The 22,174-nt window shown below is 37.8% G+C and overlaps 1 protein-coding gene across 2 annotated transcripts in view; it reads left to right on the top strand.

Annotated features, from left to right (window-relative positions):
- PRKCE (protein kinase C epsilon) overlaps positions 1–22,174 on the top strand; it is a 285,765-nt gene that overhangs the window by 219,170 nt on the left and 44,421 nt on the right. For both annotated transcript variants that reach the window (XM_027681810.1, XM_027681811.1), the window contains exon 11: positions 9,695–9,849. In XM_027681810.1, coding sequence (XP_027537611.1) covers positions 9,695–9,849 — 155 coding nt within the window. The remainder of the gene's footprint in view (positions 1–9,694; positions 9,850–22,174) is intronic.

The raw sequence follows: 22,174 nt of genomic DNA, 5'->3' as shown, positions 1-22,174 counted from the left end.
ACATTTTACAGGCTTGATATAATTTTCTGCCATGTGCATCAGGCCATTAAATGAGAGGTCTTTAAAATTATCTCACCAGAACAGTTCTTTTTTCCAAACAACACCAAAAGAAGATGAGATCAAAGAATTTCATAAAAGGCGCTTTTCACAGCTTATCTGTCATCAAATGAAGGTATTAGGGAAATGGCCTGAGAAGCTTTTCCTACTTGATACCCCTTTTGAAGTGACTAGAACTACAAAACACACCATTTCTGCAGAGGATTCCAGTTGTGTTTCTCACTTATATGAGAGGAAGGGCACAAGGAGTGTATTACACCAGCTGGCACACTTCTGGGGTCCTTGCTCTTGGGGCTTGCTTGGGCTTTTAGGGGGCAGGCAGGGATCAGGGCTGCTGCCCAGGGAGCAACACACCTTCCCTGAGCTCACTGTGGAGCTCATGGCTGCCAACACTGCAGCTTGGGGCAGACTAAAAGATTTGCACCAACTCCAAAAAAAATCCAACAGAACACATAATAATAATTTAGGGTTAAAGATTTCCCCAAAATTAGAAGTCTTTTTTTCTCAGTTCATTTCTAAGGTTAAATGGTAGGGGATTGAGCTGATTAAATGCATATGCATAGAATTTTTTCAGCATTTTATTGTATGCCCTTGGCTAATAAATTCCACATATTACAGCATTAAAATATTAATCCTGATCTGAACTCCATTTGAGCTAAAGAGAATCTAACCACTAAGCCCTGTAGAAACTGTGTCAGAACATTAGATATTATATTACAGGTGTCACAGAAAACATTCACACAGGGATGAGGTATAATATCCATTAGTGACCAAGAAGAACAAAACCGAAAATTGTGGGAAGGAACTAAAAAAATGAACTCACATGATAATATTTTAGGATCTTAATGTGAAATTCTGTCTATTCAAGAAACTTAACTAGAGCTGGAATTTTTTGTGACGTTCTCAGTGGGTAAAATGACAGCTCTATGGAGAACAAGCTGACAACTCTCCACCTGCTGTTTCTGTGCTACACTGAATCACTCTAAACTTCATTCTTTAAAAAAACCCCCAGGATTAATGAAATTTTAAACCATATTTTCTTTTTACTAGACCTAGGATAAGCCTATATACACCAACTAATCCAATGCATAGTAAATGTGATGCAGATAGTAGTCTGTCAGAATTCATTATCTGAAAAAACAGTAGGAAAACTCTATTCAAAGATCAGGTGTTCATAAATTACACAGGAAAAAGCTCTGATGTATATATGATTGCTAGTTGCAGAGTCTAATTGCAGCTTTTATTCATAACTTCTCATACTTTCTCATATTCCAACATTTATGGTACAGTTGAAGACCTATACATTTCCAAAGTGATTTTAATGTCAGTGACTTTTACTTGCCACAGTAATGTGGGATTAGAGTCTTTCAATAATTGAAACAATCAGCTAAAGTTTTCTACAAATATTAGTGCTAAGTTGATAAACAAATGGCACATTTTTTCACTCTCTAGGAGTTTGGGACAGGCTGGCTTCTCTTCATTTTGGACAGTTTTAGAGTATTGCTGGATATGTCTTTGGAAAAATCATTAAATAAAACTTTCTTCTTGAGTTCCACTCTAGGTAAAATCTAATCATCCCTTGAAGTTTTTTGAAAGAATAGGTGATGTCCACAAGGTCCTGGCTGATGTTTCCTGCTTTGAATTGTTAACTCGTAATTTCCATCATTCTGTGACCTGCTGCTGACACTTAGTAAGTCCCCCACCCCAGTCAGCCAATTTATCTCAATGTACATAACAATAGCCATATTTTCCTTGTTTAATAGTACTATGGGATGAGTGAGGGGCATGAAACATGTTAAGAATCCCATTCTGTTCCAGTATCCATTGATATTCCACAGGGAGGCAACATAAATCTCCTATGACAAAAGTGACATACCAAGACTACTTTATGACATATAAAGATCTCAGACAAACATCTTGCTTAAAAACCCCTTTCCAGCAACTCACATTGTAGATGACTAAAGGCTGCAATGCAAATCTTTACAGTAATGCACAGTAAAAGTTTTGAGAAGCTCTGTACAGATTCTGAAAGCACTGTTTGAAATCCAGTTGCATTCCATTTGTAGCTTTTTCTGGCTCTGCACATGGTATGGTCTGATGGAGTAGAGAGGGTTTTTCAAGAATTATTTCAGTGTCTCAAGAAGGGTCACCTATTTTTGAAACCATTCTCAAGACTCTGCAAGTGTTTTTTATCCCACAGGCTCTCAGCTAATGTAATATCTGAGGTCTCTACGAACAAAATAGAAATATTTTGTAGTCAGTTTTGTCAAATCAAGAAAAAACAGTAAGCAGTTCTTTGCATAAGAAGCAAAGGTGGAAAATATGGAAGTGTTTCTCTGAAGGTATTATATAGCTTCCGGCACAGCTAGGAATGGATATCTTGAGTAAGGTTAGCATAAGAAGTGATGCAAATGATTTGCAGCAGTGAAAAGAGTTCCCAGTGGTATTTTCTGTAAGTACTGAAATAGGGTGCCAGAGGAGGTCAAGGAGTGCTTATCAGTGGTGATTTTTAAGAGATTATCAGATTAATTTCAGTATCTGATGCAATTTTCTGACCTGTGAGGGAGAATATGTTCAAGGAATACTATTCACTACTGGCTTTTGCTGCTGGCAAGAGGACTGAGAAGGGAGCAGACCATTTCTGGCAGACTCTACAGCAGTGGAGTGCAGACAAACCCACTGGCCCCCCAGCAGACCAGACTAGCAGAGACTCCTGCTTCTAGGTCTTTGTGGGCCAAATGGAGTCCACTCAGCAGAGCTGTTCAGGTTCACAGTTTTAGACCGCTGGCTCATAGTGCCCAGAGACTGCCTTGCAACGTTGAAAAGGTTTTTTTCCCCTTGGCTAGGTACAGCTGATCCTGCCTGTCAGCTGTGGGATAAACTAGATGGCCTTGCAAGACTTCTTTATCCAGTTTTGTGTGGTTCTCTGACTCTCTCTGGTCTATGTTTTAACTGTGAGGTAATTCTTTCAATTGTTTGAAAGGATTTGAAATTAAGTACTATGCAAAGCTGAGTAAAAGTGAGCAATAAGCCATACCTATAATAGTATTCACCAGCTGGAGAGAAATTTGAAGTGTCTGGTTGACAAAAAAATCCTCTAATACAAAATCTGAATGTGTGCATTTTGTGTTAGGTGGAAGATGCAGATATCCCATGTGAAATTTGTGATAGCAGTCCCTACGTACAGGGCAGTTATTCTAAGAAATGTGGGATTCATAGAAATTGCTCCCTTCTTATTTGGAACTCCATGAAAGCCCTGGTACAAAACAGGAAAAACAACACAATTAGCCCTGAGTATAAACACTGAAATCAGAGACAGATAATGTGGTAGTGTCCTGTTGGAGATTGTTACTGTAAACTTCAAAAAGAAATCACATGAACAGGAGGGAGCTTTTTGTTGTTTTCCTTAGTGTTGTACCTGGTTTTTCTCTTGGTTTTGTATTTGTCCCTCCTAATGTAGGGATTGTGGAAAATGAATCTGCCATCCTGGTTAGTCTTCGGCTCAGGGCGGTGAAGGCTTGCATATAGTTTTGTGTACAGTATGCCTGTGCAATTTCCATCAGAAGCAGGAAATGTTTATTTAAGTTCTGAGGGGTGGGACAGTTGCTGTAGTTTTAGGTAATTTTAAACAAACTATTTGAGCATCCTGTTTAAATAGAGTTAAGTAATCACAGTTTTGTACTATTTGGAAAAGAATTCCATACATGCATGATATGAATAAAATATCATCTTACAGAGCATACCAAGGTGATATATTTACCTGACTTCTTGTGCAATAAAAGTTGTATCTTTGACTTTTGTTTTGCAACAAGTTTAGTGGCTAAACACATTATATTATGTAGCAGTACTCTACTAGAATATGAACTATTTTGCATTTAAATTTAATACACGTTGGAAACACATATTAGTTTCCTTGATATTTTCAATGGTCTCTGGAGAAATCTAATTCAAACGCAACTTTCTGAAATTGGGAGGGAAAAGGTGTGTTCACACAAAAAACTTAGTTTAGGGAACTAGTGAAGATCAGGAAGAATTTATTCACAACCAATTGTACGAAAACATAAATGAAGGAAAAAATGGTTGTTGGAGTAGGGTGCTAAGATCTATCAAATGTGCATTTCACTTGAGGAGTCCATGTTAACTGGCTTTCCTGAATGATTTTAAGTATTGTAAGAGTTGAACTGGGAGACAAAAAACAGTAGTGAAAAGATTTGTTCTCAGACTTGTGTCATGGATGCCCATCTCAGTTTTGAAACTGGAAGACAGATTGCATGATTTATTTTTGTTTTGTAATATTTCAGTAATGAGGCTATGCTGAACTGCATATTGGGTCCCCCAGCTGGTAGGACTCGTTTGAAAGGCAAAAAAAAAAAGTTTGTATTCTTCAAATTGCAGTGATAATTGCACATGGCCTTATGTCTATCAATGAGTTGTCTTTAGACTGCAGTCTAATGTTAATGAGATTTTAATTGGAAAACAAACAAAGGACAGACAGGTTAATGACTGATAACAATTTTTTAAAAGTCTTTTAAGAGCTACACAATAATTATTGTAAACAATACATCAAAGTCTTTCTATGTCTAACTTTCATAAAGGGTTTACGTAGAAGCTTGTTCCTTAACAATGCTATTATTCCACATCTAAACAACTAATAGACTGTATAGTGTCATCTGTTAAATCAAAACTGATTGGCAAGATTATCTGGTCTTACTAGTAGGAAAGTCTTGGTCATTAATCACACCTCTACAAAAAGGAGCTGGATTGAATCTGTTATGTCCTTAGAGTTTACTACTACTGATGTTTTTGAACATCTGCCCTCCTTTTCCCAATTTAAAACATGTATGTTATTCTAGCAGAAACAAAAGATAGAACTTCTATCCAGTGGAACTCATAACATCTAAAACCAGGCAAATATAAACCGGCAGGGAGTGCACGTACTATATAGTCAGATGTTAACAAAAAAAAATATATAAGTAAAACTAAAAATCAGAGAATGACTTTGACGAGGGAAATCTATGGCAATAATCAGAATAAAGTGTGAAGTATTAGTCAGAAGGATTTACTGTACAGCTAAAGGGTGTCTATATTGAATGTCAAGAAGGATGAAAAATCAAATTGGGACACAATTAACAGAGTGGAATGAGAGAGGTGGAACAAGATTTCTAGTTTAATGACAAGGGTACTTCTCCAGATAGTGATAGGGACAAAGACTAGAAAAGAGGTTGCTTTTGGTGTCCAGTTTTGATGACACAAAGTGTGTAGGAGACTCTCAATTAAGAAAGTTGAGAGGTGAGACTGGAATCATACAGATATTAAGACAGGCATTTTGTATTCCACTATAGTAGTTACATTTATGGTCAGAAAATACTATGGAAATACAGAGCAAAGTTGAACTTTTTTTGGTTTGACTTCTAGCCTATTTCATATCCAATTTTCTTTTAAAATCTTTTACCCATGCTCTCTGCTCTGCTTTTCTTTCCATTTGTTATTTTAAGTATTCTCGTTCAATCATACCTTTTGAGAAATTCAAGGAAAAGCAGGTATGATTAAGGGCTAAAATAAACCAAGTAGAAGAATCTAATTACTTCAGAAAACATATTAACTTACTTTGCAGTACTTTTGTGCTTTATAGGTGCCAAGAGAGGATTAATTTGTAATCTCTTTGTTTGTGATTTTGCCTTTTATTTGAGTTTATATAATTAAAGAGTTCCCAGGACTGCTTTACATTTATTTTGTTCATCAAAACATGCTTCTCAAATGTTATGAAAATGGAGTCCTAAAATAATGCAGTCCAAATCAAAGCCATTCAGTTTTCTCTTGGAACATAACTGATGATAAATTCATACCTTGTATCTCATTTTTAACTGAGTAAATGCTGTGTTGTCCCTTAATGTATAATTCTTAAGAATGTTCACTTTATATTCTACTACTTCAATGTTTTAATAAATTCTAGTGGCACATATTGCAAGATGCATATAATCAAGAATAATAAAGTTATTTCACTATTACTGTTTGGGGATGAAATCCTCTCTGCATTGAAGTCTCAAAGATCTCATTGGGTCACTCAATGTGTGTGCTTACATTATGACAGAAAGGAAATAGTCAGAGGGTTGGGGACCTATGTTTTGGTCATTAACTTTTGATGAGAGATAGGGAAAAAAGTTTTGAGTATCAAAAATCAAAATAGTATATCTGTTGTTGCTGAGATTATGGGAATCAGGAAAAAAATGGGCTTGCCAATCTCAGCTCATATTCATAAAAGATTTTCTCTTCTTTTGCATCTTCTTTTCATGTTAATTTGAATCCCAGCTGATCATGTTATTGTTCTGACCAAAAAAAAATGAAAGACCAGAGGCTGCTTTTAAGAATGTATTTTTCATAGGGACTGAATATATTTCATCAAAAAAGGTGGTACCTTCTAGTGTTGAAATTGTGGCCTGCTGTGCATGTGCATGTTGTGCATCGTATTGTTTACTCCATGATAGTGGGTGAGAATTAGTATTTTTCTTCTCTCAAAATCAAACCCTTTTCCCATACTCACTGTAGACAGAGAACAGAACTTTCAAACTATTTTTTTCCTGTGAATTCTCATTAGAAAACTGAAATGTGTACCCAGGAAAGCTGGAAAAGTTACTCAAAATATCATTCTGCAGCGGAAAAAATGCAATAGCAGAGCAATTTCAATCTCTGAGCTGTTAATTCTGGTTTTAGTAGCTGTGGTTTTGATAATGTGGTCAAGTAAGATGCAGAATCTGTCAGAAATACCCTTTCAAATGGAGAATGGGATGTGCATAAGGAAGGTATGAAAGAGGATTCCAGTCTCCAGCTCTGGAAACGGAACTACTGCTAAAGCTTTTATTCAGACTGTCTAGTGAGAAAATACTCTGCTAAAGAGTCCAGGTTAAATTTTCAGTTAGCTGAACTGGAGATGTCCTACAAAGGTCTCAACTAAAAGAAAAGACCTTGAATTTTTAACTAAACACAATTTCTGATATTTAAAATCAGCAATGAGGCTTTTAGTGAATATGGCAAAAAGCATTAGCTCTGTTTGAATTGAACACAGAGTATTTGAAAATTATACAGTGTATATCCTGATATGTTAGGAAATGGCCCTCATCTATACAATTGTGTAAACCAGGCTTTTACTGGTGTTATCACTCTTGGGAGCAGCAGTTCCCAGCTCAGTAGCAAGTTGAGGATCACCATCTGGGATTGTTGTAAGGACCATCGCTTTGCATCAGCATTGTTTGCTTTATACTTGCAATATAGGTGCAGCAAAATTATACCAATGTTGGGAACGAGAATGGCTACTAAGGAGAATGGGAATTGCACCTTCCTCTTCCTGGTTGTGCCCGCTCACATCCAGACTGTTGACTTTGGAAAGGTTAAAGTAGCAGGGTAAGAAAGTTCAATTTCAGCAAGTGTTAGGAGAAGTTAGTTAGCCAAGTGTTAGTAATGCTCTCCTCAGCTTGCAATCCAAGTGGGTTTTGTACTTGAAACACTGAACTGTATCCATATGAAATAATCTTAGGCAATGGGCTTCAAAGGGCCACTTGTACCAAAACTGCTCTTCAGAGATAGTCTGTAGTGTGGTGATGAGGAGCCCAGCAAAGGACAATGCCTGCATCTTCTTCTTAGGGATGTTCTGTCATTTTACGCTACATTCCAGTATGAATATAACTACGCTTTTGACTGACTTCATCACGAAACTGACTGCATTGGTGTTATCCTTCGGCTCTAGCTTCTGAAATCCTAAGACCATGTAACAACTATCAGATTTTCTTTTAAAAGCAAGGCTGTAATTCTTGTTGGTTCCAGAGAGAATCAGATAGACAGCACAAGAACCCATATTTTTGCTTAAAAGAAGCAAAGAGGGTGGTGCTTAAAGCCTACACTAATGTCAGAAGATCTGGACTATGATCTTAAATATTTCATATCAGCAGAACTGAGCACTGCAAAAGAACAAGACATGGCTCTGAAGCCATGCTTTTTTGAGTATGATACAGCCAGAAGCTTTGATGGTATTCTTCAGTAGGTTTTCCTTCCTAGAGAATGGTAAGAAAAATGTTGGAAAATGTACCTAAGTCATAAGCAATGTTTCACCAAGAACGCCACTCTACCACTCTACCAATTCTGAATTGGATCCAGTCTGGCAGTTTCCATGTTCCCAAGATACAGGGAGAAAGGTGCAAAGTTTTTTTCTGCATCCTCTTTCTGTAATCAGCAAAAAGTCAGACAAACGTTTCTAGCCTCCTCCAGGAAACATCTCTGATAAGTATAACATTTAGGCATTTAATGAGCAGGATTAATGCACATGCTTAAGTTTAAGGATATTTTTAAGAGCTGTGCTCTGAATCTGAATCATAGGGTAGATGATTAAAGACAAATTACAAACATTTTTGAATTTCTGAATCCACATATATAAACTATGTAATCTGAAGTCTTGGATTCACTTGTGAGAGGTTAATTAACTTTGACCTTGTGTTGTTTTTCCTTACCCAAAACAATGTCGCATCTTGTCTCCTTTTCTTCAGCCCCGCACACCAGACACCATGAACTACAGCCAAACTGCATTGTGACATCAAAGTTGCAGAGGGGCTCCCTTTGGTGCAGTCCCATGCTTACACAGCTGTGACCAGAGAACAAAATGTTTGTGTCACATCACATGGGAATTGCCTCCACCTCTAACTAAACTCATGTGCATATAGATGTAGATAATTAACAGTAAGGAAATAAAAAATATGAAGTCGGCTTCAAACCACAAGTGAATGGGCAAAGAGTTGATGATTTAGGGCTGTTAGTACAGGTTAGGGAAAAATATGAAAATTTATAAGAAAACTTAAAAAAACCAGAATCTAAATTGTGTCAAGTGAGTGTGTGTCATCTCTTTGCTTATGTCTTCAACCTGCATTGCCAGTTTAGATAATAAATGGTTCAAGCACACATTTAGTTTGATTGCTGTTCTCAAGTAAAGTTCATTTCCAGACCTCTTCCATGGAAATAAGTTGGAAGGCTTGAACTTGGAAGTGATAAGCATCAGAAGAAAATAAAAAGAACCGGATATGTACTTTATTACCGTAATTCTGTTTCATTGTTTTATGAGAGTTTGAGGCAATTCAAAAAACCATTTGTAAGTGTTTGAGTTTGACAGCACTGGTTTCTGTAGCTTAACATTTCTAAACAATTTTTACATAATTTGAGAAAGATGCTTTGTAGACATAGTGACTGGTAAGAGAGAAGTGAAGAAATAAGAAGACTGTCAGTACTTGACAGAATTTATTTTATCTTTTCATAGTTATGGCTAAATTATAAAAGAAACAGCATTGTTTATGTATCTCTGCTATTATATAAAATTGATTATAATTCCATATGTATTTGTTGATGTGTGGAGGTTTGTGTGTGGTTTGCTTATTGCTACATTTTGATTGCCATTTTCTCACTTCTCACTTTGAGACTCCTGTCTCATATTCTTTAGGTTTGGAGGATTTTGATTGTGACCTTTTCCTTTTTCGGAATTCTAGCATTTGGTTTTTTTATTTCTTGACGTAAATGTTCTAGTCACCTAAAGTGTAGCTTCAAGCAGTCCTTTGTGTGACTAAGAGAAATTAGCTAAATAGCACTGTTTAATTAATTTCAGGACCGCCTCTTTTTCGTCATGGAATATGTAAATGGAGGAGACCTAATGTTTCAAATCCAGCGCTCGCGCAAATTTGATGAACCTCGATCCCGCTTTTATGCTGCAGAGGTCACATCAGCACTCATGTTTCTTCACCAACATGGAGTCATCTACAGGTACTTTTTTTGATCAAAAATAAAGTATTCTTGAGGCATTGGGCTGGTTTTGGCTGAAATCCTCAATCTCTTAGCAACCAGATTTAGATTAGTTGTTTGTTCCAATTTGCTTACACAGAACTTTTTTTTGGCTGTTTATCATTGAGAATGTTAACATTTGAATAGCCTCTGCAGCAGTCGCCAGCTGTGTGTGCCAGTTTTGTATTATAGTCCAAATAAAGTGGGTTTGAAAAAGCTTGGCACAGTGCGACCCAGAGGTGACCTTTCTGCAGATCGGTGCAATCTCTTCACTTTCCTCTCTGTGCCATAGATTTCCTCTCAGTTTCTAACTCCCTGCCACTTCCTGAGTTTGTTTGTCCTAGTTGTCTCCACTCTGATACAATCGGGATGGTCGTTTGCAATGCTTTACTTATGCCCCTTCCTCTTGACTGTTTGGGTGAAGGCTTAGTCACCAGCAGGAAGTGCCTCTTTGGAGACAATTTTGATTTGCTTGCAAGTGCCCTGCATCTATTTGAACCTCCTCCCCGGTCCCAGTCTCTAATCTTCAACACCCATGCACACACACTGACAAAAAGTGCATATTGTTATGCTGTGATGAAGAATGCATTTAGGGATAGGCTTTATTATTAAAAGTAAGGATTCACTTTGAAAAATTTCACCCTGATGTTAATGTGTTTATTAAGTCCTTTATCTTGTCATTTCATGCTTCCTCTCTTTCTTTATTTGTTTTTAGCAGCCTATCACTGCTTGAGATAAATTTGGACTTTCACAAGCAGTATGCTTGTGATACAAGTTGTCCTGTCTAGTAAAAACTCTGAGTTCTGTGGATCTGAGCTCTGTTATTCTCTTGATATTCTCACCCTCTTTCAGGTTATCAGTTTTGATTTGAGGTAGTCATCTCAGGGACAGGCAGTCTCAGATTTCTTGAGCAGAACCATCAAGATGAGGATGTAGAATTTGTCACATCCCTGGATTCATATTAAGGCAGATCTTAAGAGTATTAAAAATTGAGAGAAGGGAATTTTAAGTGTTTAGTAACCAGGACTGAGTGGTAAGTTCTATCATAGGCCACTGCCTTTCCCACATACTGGGATTCAAAGGGAAATTTCTCAAAGAAGGGGTGTCCTTTCCAGAGACATAGCAAGCAGTAGGACATCACAATTTCTAAGGAAGATAAATCTCTGTGAAAGTGGTCTTTTCATCAAAAATCCAATTTTCTTTATAAAACTTCTATTGCTAGCTGCATTTCTTAATCTCCATTTTTTATTAACACTGGTATGATGTTTGCATACTGGGTTGTACTTTTGACCCTACCACTTGACATGGGTTTGTTTTCAAGTGCTGAAGATCCAACAGGTTTCTTACCTTTCCTGCCCATATCAAATTTCCTATTCATTGTCTGCATTTATTTCCAAAGCTAGGTATTTGTACATTTAGGTAATAGAATGTGGCAACCTCCAATTTTGTAAGTATCCATCACAAGAGAAACAGACAAGCTTGGCACTTTAAAAAGTGAAGAATTTTGAAGATTTGTTTCCATAAAATGCTTGAGCTATTTTCTCCTATCTGGAAACTGGAGGTAGTCACTTTGTGATTAACAGGCAGTTTAATGATTTCTGTGAACCAGCAAGAAAGAACTGGTATAAAATTGCCTCTCCCTTTTTTATATGTGTGCATTCATTCACCCCCATCCCTCCAGCTCCCATCCTTTAACACATCCTCTTCTCTCTCTACGCTTTACTATCTCTTTTCTTTTGTCATATATAGCTTTCCGTTGTGTGTTGACTCCTACCTGCATTGAATTGGTTTATGTGCCCATGTTCTTTCTATGACTTTCTGTCAGCAGAATGCTTCAATCACAAGAGAAATGTCATGCTAAGACAATGTTTTGTAATTTAAACTTCACAGTGTACTCACAACTTCTGATTCAGAGCCTATGCTGACATTTTTTTGCATGTTAGAATATTACACTGAAGTTGTGCATGGCATGTTATATTGTGTGTATGATCAGAAGAGGCAAAAGAAGAGAAATAACATGAGTTGTAGGATGAAAGCAGAAGCAGGAAGAAAGCAACAGGAAGAACATTAGGAACAGATTCAGTTGTATTTTGTTTTGACATAGGCTTTTGGATCTGGACATGGCAATGTCTGTAAGAATAATTCGTTTTCCAAACTATGGGATACTAGGAGCTTCAACTGTTTGTAAAATATACATCCCAGTTACTCTATAAAATACAAGTTGAAGGAAGAAGTTAGTGATTATTTTAAAAGAATTAATCATAAGAAAATGTCACAATTCATTCACAACGTACCAGGCCCTGGCAGAATGCATTTGTTCATGTCAGGCATATGTTAGAATAGTTGTCTTGCACAGAACAATTTCAGCCTAATTATTCCATACCTCACTGCATTATTTACTGCAATGTTAAAATGCATTGGGATCAAGTCACTCCTTTATGTCTCCAAAGCTCTTATTAGCTGGCAAACAAGGAAAGAAAAGGGAAAGAAAAAAAAAAGAAAATAAAAAAACCTATGCTCCTGAATAACTACCAGTCATAACTACCTAACGTGCCTTCAGATATTTTAATAAAGAATACTTGTCTTCTGTGTAATTATATTCTAGAAAAAACATTGTGGTGCAAAATTAATGGTTATTCTCCAAAGTGGGAAATGCTGCTTGTGTGGGCACTACTTCAAGGAAAGTGGTGTATATATAAATAAACTAAGATGTTTGATGGAAATGAAGGTTTCAAAATAGCTGCTATACCTTCTGATCTTTTTTCAGCCTTGTATGTGAAAGTATTTGTTTGGAGCTAAACATAGCTATATTTTGGGAAGTAAATAACTGGCTTTAGCTCATGTTTTGGCTTGTTGGTTAGATTTTTAGAAAGTGCTATGATGATACTAAATGATCATTTTTTATAATAACTAGTTTATCCTCATTTCCCCTGCAGTTCAAAGAGAAGGCAAGCTCCCTATTTAGCAATAGAAATTATTTTTTAAGTTCACATCTTTGCAGCTGGCCTAACAATTGTTCCCAAACTTGTCCAATTATTGGTGTGCTCACAGGAATTACATCTTCCTTTTATTTATTGAGTCTCTGTTGCAAATAAAGATGAACCTCGAAATTTATATGTATATAAAGATATTCCTGTTACTGAATGCATCTTGTGTGATAAACTTTACAATAATTTTTAGTGTGGCATTTTTAAAGGTATGATGTTACTGTTGTTGTGTCAAAAACACTTCAACAGCTTAATAAAAATATTTGCATTATCCCTGACACCTTCCCTCTCATCTGGCATTCAGCAATTCAGGCACATGTCAAGCTAGGGCCTGATAATACAAGTAGAGTCAATCAGACACTGGAGAAGTTTCAGTCACAGTTTCTGGCAGTCATCTTGTTTATGTTATGCAATTGCACCACTTTGAAAAAATGTATCCAGGCTTCAGGAATTAAGAGCTAAACCATGAATCTCATTTTGCCTGCAAACTGGAGTTTGAACTGAGCAGTGAAAGGTTGTGGACTATGTTCAGTGTCACCTGCCCCTGGAACCTGGTATATTTAAAGTCTGTCATCATAAGCTTAATATATTCTCATATAGGGAAGATGCAACAAACTGCATGTGTTTAGAAACTGTCAGTTCTGTACTCCCCTCTCATACTGACTTTCAACTTTCCTGTGCACTTTCTGCAGATATATGTAAACATGTTTCACCTGCAGTTGTTGGGCTGAGGTCAGGAGTACCTGGGTGGCTGTCTCTGTCTCTCGTAGGAATTCAAGTGAGGTGACACAAGTGGCCCATTCTGGCCTGAAATACTTCCAGAAAACTGTTGTCTCTCTAGGCAGGAACATCAGCACTAGAATGGAGTACCACTTAATGAACGTAAATGACAATGTCCCCAGTTCATATGTGATTTAGGAAATAACTGTGCAAGCTACAAATGTAATTTCAGTAAAGACCTGAAAGGCCAGTAGTTGCACGTTGGTTATCTCTGGTATCCTCCAGGACCATTCAGGTGGTCTCTCTGAAATACAAAAGAAGGAAACTGAATGTACACAATTTCACTTCACCTGAGAGGATGAAAAATATCTTAACTGGGAGATTATTGTCACCTACTTTGGGTTGACTAATTGTATGGGTTTCAGATGTAGGGTCTGTGAGATGTTGCCTTGAAATCATACAGCACCTGGTCACGGGGGAGTCTTTATTAATAACTGTGGGTTGTTGTGTTCCTCAGCAATATGAAGTAATAATCCAGCCTGTAACTTGCTGGAGCTTTCTGAAGCTCTGTGCACTCTGTAATCAATGTGTTGGTCGTGATGAAGGATTTATTAACACTGAATTGAGGCAAATGTGAATATAAATAAGCTGATGCCAATCCTTGAGCACCTCCGGGCTTTTTCCATACACAACTACCCTAAGAACTTGTTTGAACACTGACTGAATTTTTCCTTGGATGATCAGTTTTCCCAGAATTCCTGTTTATCAAGGCAACACACACCAGTGTTTCAGAAAGAAGAACTACCTAAAATTAAAAGCACATTCATTAGTGTGTTTTCATGTGAAATAAGAATATTTAGAAAGGCTGACTTCATTGGCAGTTGTATGATTCAGTGCAACCTTGGCAAAATAATGAGAAGTTATATTTACGCTGATGAAAATGTTGCATGGTCAGTGGTTAACATGCTAAAAGTCATCATTCTCCCAGGTTACCTTACTGTGTTTTTTCTGAGTGGTAGCAGCCAAATTAAATTCCCCTTCCTCCTATTTTTTTTTAACGCAAAACTAGACATGGAGCATTTTGGTTTAAATTTAAGAATGTAAAGATCATCTTATTTCAACTCTAAGTAGTTAAAGGTTAAATTGGTGCTTCGCTATGGTCCATGAAGAAGGGCAAGACCTTGTACCCTCATTTAGCATATTCACACCCAAACATGGGAATATCCTGAACTCAAGCCCTTCTTCACATAAACTACCTGTTGCAGTAGTCTGCTACAGAGAAGTTACAGTTTGCTTCTAGCCCAAGTGAGTAAGAAACTATTTCCACTACCTTCAGTAAAAATAGGAAGCAAGGAGTGAATTGTGCTGCCACACATGTGTCTGGAGTCCCAGGGTCTCCAGGGACTGCTGCCCAAGCCGCACCACCTGACCAGTGCTCTGGCCAGGTATGCGTCCTGGACTACATCCATGCTCTCTCTGCTCTGCCTGATCTAGTTTCCAAAACTGAACATGAGCTCCAAAGGGATTTTAGTCAGTGGCCTCCTGCCCTCTTTGCACTTTTTCTTGCTGGATCTAGGCAGGCCAGCAGTCATGAAATGCATAAATAAGCAGGATGTCTTCCCCACAGGAAAATGCAGTGGGCTGGGGTGGAGAGGAGCGGGACTGAGGGAGATGAGAAGCAGGAAGGAGGGTTGGTTCCCAGGCTTCTGGCATTCGGACCGAGGGAGTCCACCCTGCCATCTGCCCAACTTATGTATTGTGCTAAAGGCTGCTGTTGTATAGGAGAGCCTTTGACAAGGTTTCCAGCTGTGGAAGGATGAGTAAAGGCTGTGGGAATAGGATATGAGCCACATGGTCTTGCCAACAGTAGAATGCTTTCTAAATTTCTCCTGGGTTTGGAACATTAAAAAGTCCTTAGTTGGCTCTTGCGTGGGAGTTGGGTATGTAGAAAGGCAGTGCCGGGCAGTTAATATTTAGAAGGATAGACCAGCACCGTCAACCTCATTTGGGGAATAATGAGGTACTTCCAGGGGGAGTTCCTGGTAGCAACGTCAGCTTTTTTTTTTTTCTTCATGTTTATTTGATGCAAGATTTTCTTGTTTAATGACCGTTTGTATAGTGCTGTATTGTGTAAATAAAGCTATGACCTTTACCTTCTGATAACAGTATAGGAGTGAGTTAATGTTAAATGAGAGTGAGCAGGGAATGAGAATCTTCCTGGGTTAATGCCAAGTTTACATTCCTGTGAGGGCAGCCATATTCCGGTACCCTCAGTAGAAAGGGCGACAGTGCTTCTCAACAGATAATAGCAGTGAAATGTTACAGAACGTATTTGTATTTATTTCTGGGTGAATGTCAGGGATTTTAGATGACTGATGTTTGTGCTTTTATTTTATAACAGGAAGAAATGTGTGTTATCTCTCAGCATTTGATAAGAAGGTTTTAACTGAGAGAAACATATGCAAAATAAAAATCCACTGGAGCTGCAGCACATGTGAAACAGAACTTATTGACACGGCACAATCCCACTAGTTTTCCTAAACTGCTGAGGCACAGCATTGTTCCTGCAGAATCATGTACACCAGTTTCAAACAGAATCATGCTCCACAAACAATTTGCTAACATAGGGAAGAGAGTGCTTTTTGTTTCCCAGTGCATTAAAAATCTGAAGGTGCTTCCTATATATAATTCTGCTGCTAACAGGCGAAAGTTAGGACTGAATTTGAATCTATGTTTCGTTAAGGGTGAGGCTTTGCCTTTTTGCATACTATTGAATACATCTGCCAAAGTCTCATAGTAAATACAGAGAAGTTCACAGCAAATGTGGTTCTGAGGTGATAGGCATTTCTCAAGATTTTGTTGTACTTTTCAGATGCAACAAAGAATCATAGAACTGTGGAATCATTTGAGTTGGAAGGGACCTTAAAAATCATCTAGTTCCAGCCTCCCTGCCATGGGCAGGAACACCTTCCAGCAGATCAGCTTGCTCAAAACCCCATCCAACCTAGCCTCAAACACTTCCAGGGATGAGGCATCCACAGCTTCTCTTGGCAACCTGTTCCAGTGCCTTACCACCCTCACAGTAAAGAATTTCTTCCTCAGATCTAATCTAAACCTACTCTCTTTCAGTTTAAAACCATTCTCCCTGTCCTGTAACTACATGCTCTTGTAAATAGTCTCTCTACATCTCTCTTGTAGGCTCCCTTCAGTACTGGAAGGCTGCAGTAAGGTCACCCTGAAGCCTTTCTTTCTCCAGGCTGAACATTCCCAATTCTCTCAGCCTTTCTTCTTAGGAGAGGTGCTCCATCCCTCTGATCATCTTGGTGGCCTCCTCTGGACTTGCTCCAACAGGTCAATGTCCTTCACATGCTGGGGTCCCCAGAGCTGGACACAGTACTCCACATGGGGTCTCACCAGAGTGGAGTAGAGGGGCAGATTAATTTCCCTGGCCTGCTGGCCACACTGCTTTTGATGCAGCCCAGAATACGGTTGGCTTTCTGAGCTGCAGAGTTGAAGAGTAATGCAAAATGTTGGATGAAAACATGTAAGGAACTCTGTTTAGTGGTTTTTTTAATAATGATGACAAAAATACTGAACAATATTAAAAGAAAATTTGGATGATACATTTCAGTAAAGACATACAATTTCTTCTGTTTTTTCGTCAGAACCTTGCTACTTTTGGCTTAAGATCTGCATTTATGCTCTTTGCCTGTCTTCCCACCCCCTCTTTTATCCACCTCCTTGGTATATAAGAGCTTATCACTTAGGTGCTGCTGGGCAGACATTCCTGCATGCAGACCACTACTTAAAGGCCGATTTTGATTCAGTGACACTATTCATATGCATGATATGTGCAGCTTCCTGGATGATTTGGGACCTTCGTTTTACTCTTCAGGTAGAAAATGTGTTTGTTTTAAAAGAGAAAATCATCACATTTGAGAATGCACTGTTATTAAAAACCATATGTTCTTTTGCTTACTACTGCAAAAAGCAGTGGAAAATGAGAATTTATCCAATCTGAAAACTGACATAACTGAGTTATCGCTGAAACCTTTGAAAACTTTAAAAGTATCTGTTTAGCTGACAACTTGTACTCAAATGAAAGAAAACCAAAATAATGTTGTTCACCGGGAGGTTGATTAAATAGACCTAACAAACTAAAACAGAGAAAATACAGCCAGTAATCCTGCAAATCCCCCAGCATTTTTGGGAACTCATCAATGTCTCTACTGCTACCAGAATAAATAGTGGTAGGATTACATCAGAAGGACCTTGAACAGACAAGGTGCAGTCTAACCAGGGGAATCAGAAAGTGGAACAAAATGTCTCAGGTGGCCATGACAGTGCTGAAAATGAGCTGAAAGGTGAGAGATAAGGAGGCCAAAGTGGTAATGAGTCACTTAGCTTACCTTCCTGTGTCAGAAGTAATGCCTACCCCTTTCTTCACCTGCCAGTGTGTCACAGAGTCTGAACAAGCAGCTGTCCAGAGCAGTGACAGTAGGAGAAATACATTGTCTTGAGTACATGTGGAGGAGGCAGATGTGGAGCAGGAATGGTAGTGATGCCAAGGCCAGCTTTTACCAAGATGGGAGCTTGTGTGGTTTCTGCACTGTTATGTATCCAGAGATGGATGACACCAGGGAGAGACGCTTTACTCCCACCACGGATTTTAATTCTGCCCCCCCCCCGAACACTTATGATGGGGGTATATTTTAGATTCAAAAAAATTCTTGTGGTAACACCCAACTTATGAGAAGAGAGGCTTATGAGAAGCCCAAGCAGCACTTCTCACAATGCACACAGCAGATGGGTCTTCCCTTCCTTGCCTTCTGGTTCTAGAATTTGTTTCCAGTAGTCAGTCTTACAAAACAGCAGAGAGAGAGAAAAAATAAAGGTGAGAGACCAGAAATAATGCCAGTAATGACATATGTATGCTTTTTCCTCCAGACTTCAATTTCCTTCTCCTGATGTATGGAAGACACAGAAAATATCACTCTTCAAAGTATGTCAAATGGAAACAGTACATGCAGTTGTGTGCATTTTTTTTAATGTAGATTGTTACAACAATGGCAGTTGTTAAAGTACTCTTCACAGGGTATTCCAGTCCTAGGGAATGTGATTGCCGCTTCAGGGGAAGGGAAGGATGGCATGGCTTCCACAGTAGATAGCCAGTATAGCAGCCAGTGTGGGTGCACCTTGGTATGAAACTAATAGAGAAGCAGTACCCTTAAAAAAACAACCAGAGAAAGCTTGGTCACGAGTAACCTGAACTGAGGAACTTCATATGTTCAAAACATGGAATAGAAAGGATAAAATTAAGTAGTCACAAATAAAAATTATAACACTTCACCAAGTATTTACTTGATTTATTATAGGGTTCCCAAGGGAGATCCTATGGTCTATAATAACACCCATTTAAAAAATGCCTAAATATATTCTAACACAAATAATGAGTCAGATGAAATTGCTATGGTCAATTAAGTGGGTAATGGATATTTAAAAGCTTCCAAACATCAATAAATCTGAAAGAGCTCCAAAGGAGTACTTGTAGAACAAAAATAATAGGCACTTCAGAAACTGCCTGAGTATGTATCTGCGTAAACTTAACTACCAGTAAGAGGACAGCAAGTGTTTGTGGTACTGTGTACTGAGGATATAAAAGGCATACCAAAGTCTGCCAGTTCATTTGCTGATAATCTGTAATGGGCCCAAAGGGACCATAACTATTGTAAAGATGTCCTGATTCTCATTTATATGAAAGTCTTCAAATATCATATAAAAGGATCCTCAGATTGTGCATGAGGAAAGTAGACAGCAGCTCAGCATCATACACAAGGCTGAAGGCACTCCATTGCAAGTTTGTTGAAACTGCCTTGACTAAAACTCTGTAAGCTAATTTCCACAGACTCTGTGGGAGATATGCCTCAGTCAGAGGTGAGAGAAACCCTTTGGACAACCCTGGGGTTTAGGCTGGTTCTCTTTTCACCTTTTGAAAGGCCACAAAATAAAAAAAGAGGGGATATTTTCTCAGCCTCCACAAGATCAGAGCAAGTGGTATGGTTGCATACACAATAAGACAGAAGTTTTGGTTTTCTGTGGATGACCTAAGAGGAAGAGGATTTCGCCATCATTTTTTAAAACATCTGCAGATTATGTAGTTGTTCTGTCCAAGAGCAAGTGGGTTTGCAGAAATTTTGAAATAATTTCCTGGAAATTATCTGTGTAGTAATAACAACAAAACATTAACTGATATTAGTGAGCTATAGCTTATAAAGCCAGAGATAATTTGGTGACAAATTTGGTATAACTCATTACCTCTACAGACTTTTCTCCCCTGGCTCAGCTATGTGCACTCTTAGTTATGACAAACTAGTTGTCTGTATAAACTCAACCCGGGAGAGATCATGCTAAAATGAAAAAAATCTACCATATAAAATAGGGTTTATTTTTTACACAACTTATGTAATAGAATCCATTTAGAAAGCAAACACAGTTGTGTTTGCCTAATTACAGCAATGGTAGCATGGAAGTATGAAAGAAAGTGTAGGGGTTGATGCTATGGGCTGAGTGGGCAGCAAAGAGTGGAACTGTATTGTTGCTATAAAGTACTTCATGTCATCATTTAAAGTCTAAGTTGAGAATCATACTATATTGCCCCTTAATATTTTGTTTGCTGCACTACCTAGTCGTAACACAATACTATAAATTGGCTACAGAGACTATAAACTAATACCAATATTTATTTCAGGGTTGGGAAATGCTGAGTTTAATATATCATATATATGTCTTAGAGATATAGCACAACTTCAACAACTTCTCTCCCATTTTGTTTTAAAGGTGTTTTGATGATCTTTCTCAGAGACTGATTTATTCATGCATTTCTAGTTGGAATTCAGAATGTGATAATACATAATAAAACTATGTAATAAATGTGACTATGAGATGACATGGGTGTAGAGGAGCCACCATCTGGTGTATAAGAGACTGTTTCTTTAAAAGTCATGATTCTCAGTAAAAGCTCCTTCTGACACCAGAAGAGCAAAGCAATTTTACAATGGAATTAAATTGTACTCAGTGTGCTCAGTTTAAGGCTGTCAGAAGGATGCAAAGAGACTTTCTTGAACATTATAATTTAATTAAACTTTATGTATAAGCTGTATAATTAGGTTCTGTGCTAGTCTTTGCCCACATAACTATCTGGGAGTTTTATGGAATAATTTCTGATCTTGTCAGAACATAAAGTCTGGTTAGCAGATCTTTGAAGAGGCTGGGCACGTGGAAGTTACAAAAATAATTCCTCAGGCCCCAAATAACTTTTTTTATAATAATAAATAATTTTTCAAGAATAAATAATTGTTCAAGAACAGCCCATGTTGGTCAGTAGTTTACATTATAATCCTACTGATGTTATGTACATGCAGTGACTACCCAGAAAGTACCAAATGTTAGAGATTAAAATCATGTTTTAGCCTCCCAAATCTTTTATTCAGAATTGTCTCTCTCTTGCATTTGGACTGGACTCTTGGCTCCTCTCAGTAGTCTCTCTGTCTTCACAGCTGAAGGTAAGTTGCTATAGCACTCTACTAACCTTGATGTTGGCAAAAGTGAATACACTGTAAATATCCTAACTCATACCATGTTTTATTTCACGTGAGTAACCCGTGAGTCATCTTTCCATTGCACTTATATTAATTAAAAATCGTGGGGTGCCTTGTATAAGTAGATTTTAAGTGATGAAATTTTATGTTGGCACTACATCCAAAGTAGCATTCCCAAGCATATGTTTTCTAGAGGAGATGGGGAAAGGCTGTTGCAGCTACATTTGAAACAATGCTGAAGCTGAAACTTCCTGCACATGAAAAGATTGTCTAGAAATGCCTATGCAGCTTTCTGGCAAAGTTGGGGGCAAAAGTAATTTGATTTTGCTACACAATTGTCATTTTAAAAGAGTGTCTTATAAAATATAGCTCTCTGTATTAACATATATAACCCTTTCTAATTATATATCAAAGCAAGATTTGGAGTTGGAACCATCAGCTTCTATGACCTCTGTCTGGAAGCAGCATTAGGAGTTTATTTTATGTATAGATAACATAGAAGGGCAAGCAAGTTCAGTTTTTTCAGGTATCTTCTTCATACTTTATGGACAAATAATATTCTTCTTAATTTTGCCAGAATCCCTCCCCTGCAGTGATCTTCCATCAAACATAATAGAAAATTGTTAACTCTACAGAATTTTGAAACAGACAAATCTATCTGTGTAACAGAATGCTTTTAGAAGGTTACAAGACAAAATAGATTTGACTCACAGTTTTTACAAGAATTTCTGCAGAAATCTGTTAAACTGCTGTTGACTGCTGCTGTTTTGATCCCCAGTAAATACAGCAGGGTTAGAAAAGGTTTTAAATGAAGAGCCTACATACCCTTCCCAAGTTCAGACCACGTGATTATATAAAAACATGTTTAGACACGTGAACTATGCTACTGAAATCAGAATAGAAGCAGAAATTATTAAAATCTTTCTTCTAGTGATTCCATATAAGCAAACATTTTGTTGGAAGCAACATTCTTGCTACGTTACATCATTTCATTTATGCTAT

Source organism: Neopelma chrysocephalum, unplaced genomic scaffold, assembly GCF_003984885.1.
Source record: "Neopelma chrysocephalum unplaced genomic scaffold, ASM398488v2 Primary Assembly neopelma1_61b, whole genome shotgun sequence".
Taxonomy (NCBI): domain Eukaryota; kingdom Metazoa; phylum Chordata; class Aves; order Passeriformes; family Pipridae; genus Neopelma; species Neopelma chrysocephalum.
The sequence above is the reverse complement of the archived record's forward strand: the minus strand, read 5'-3'. Positions and strand labels throughout refer to the sequence as shown.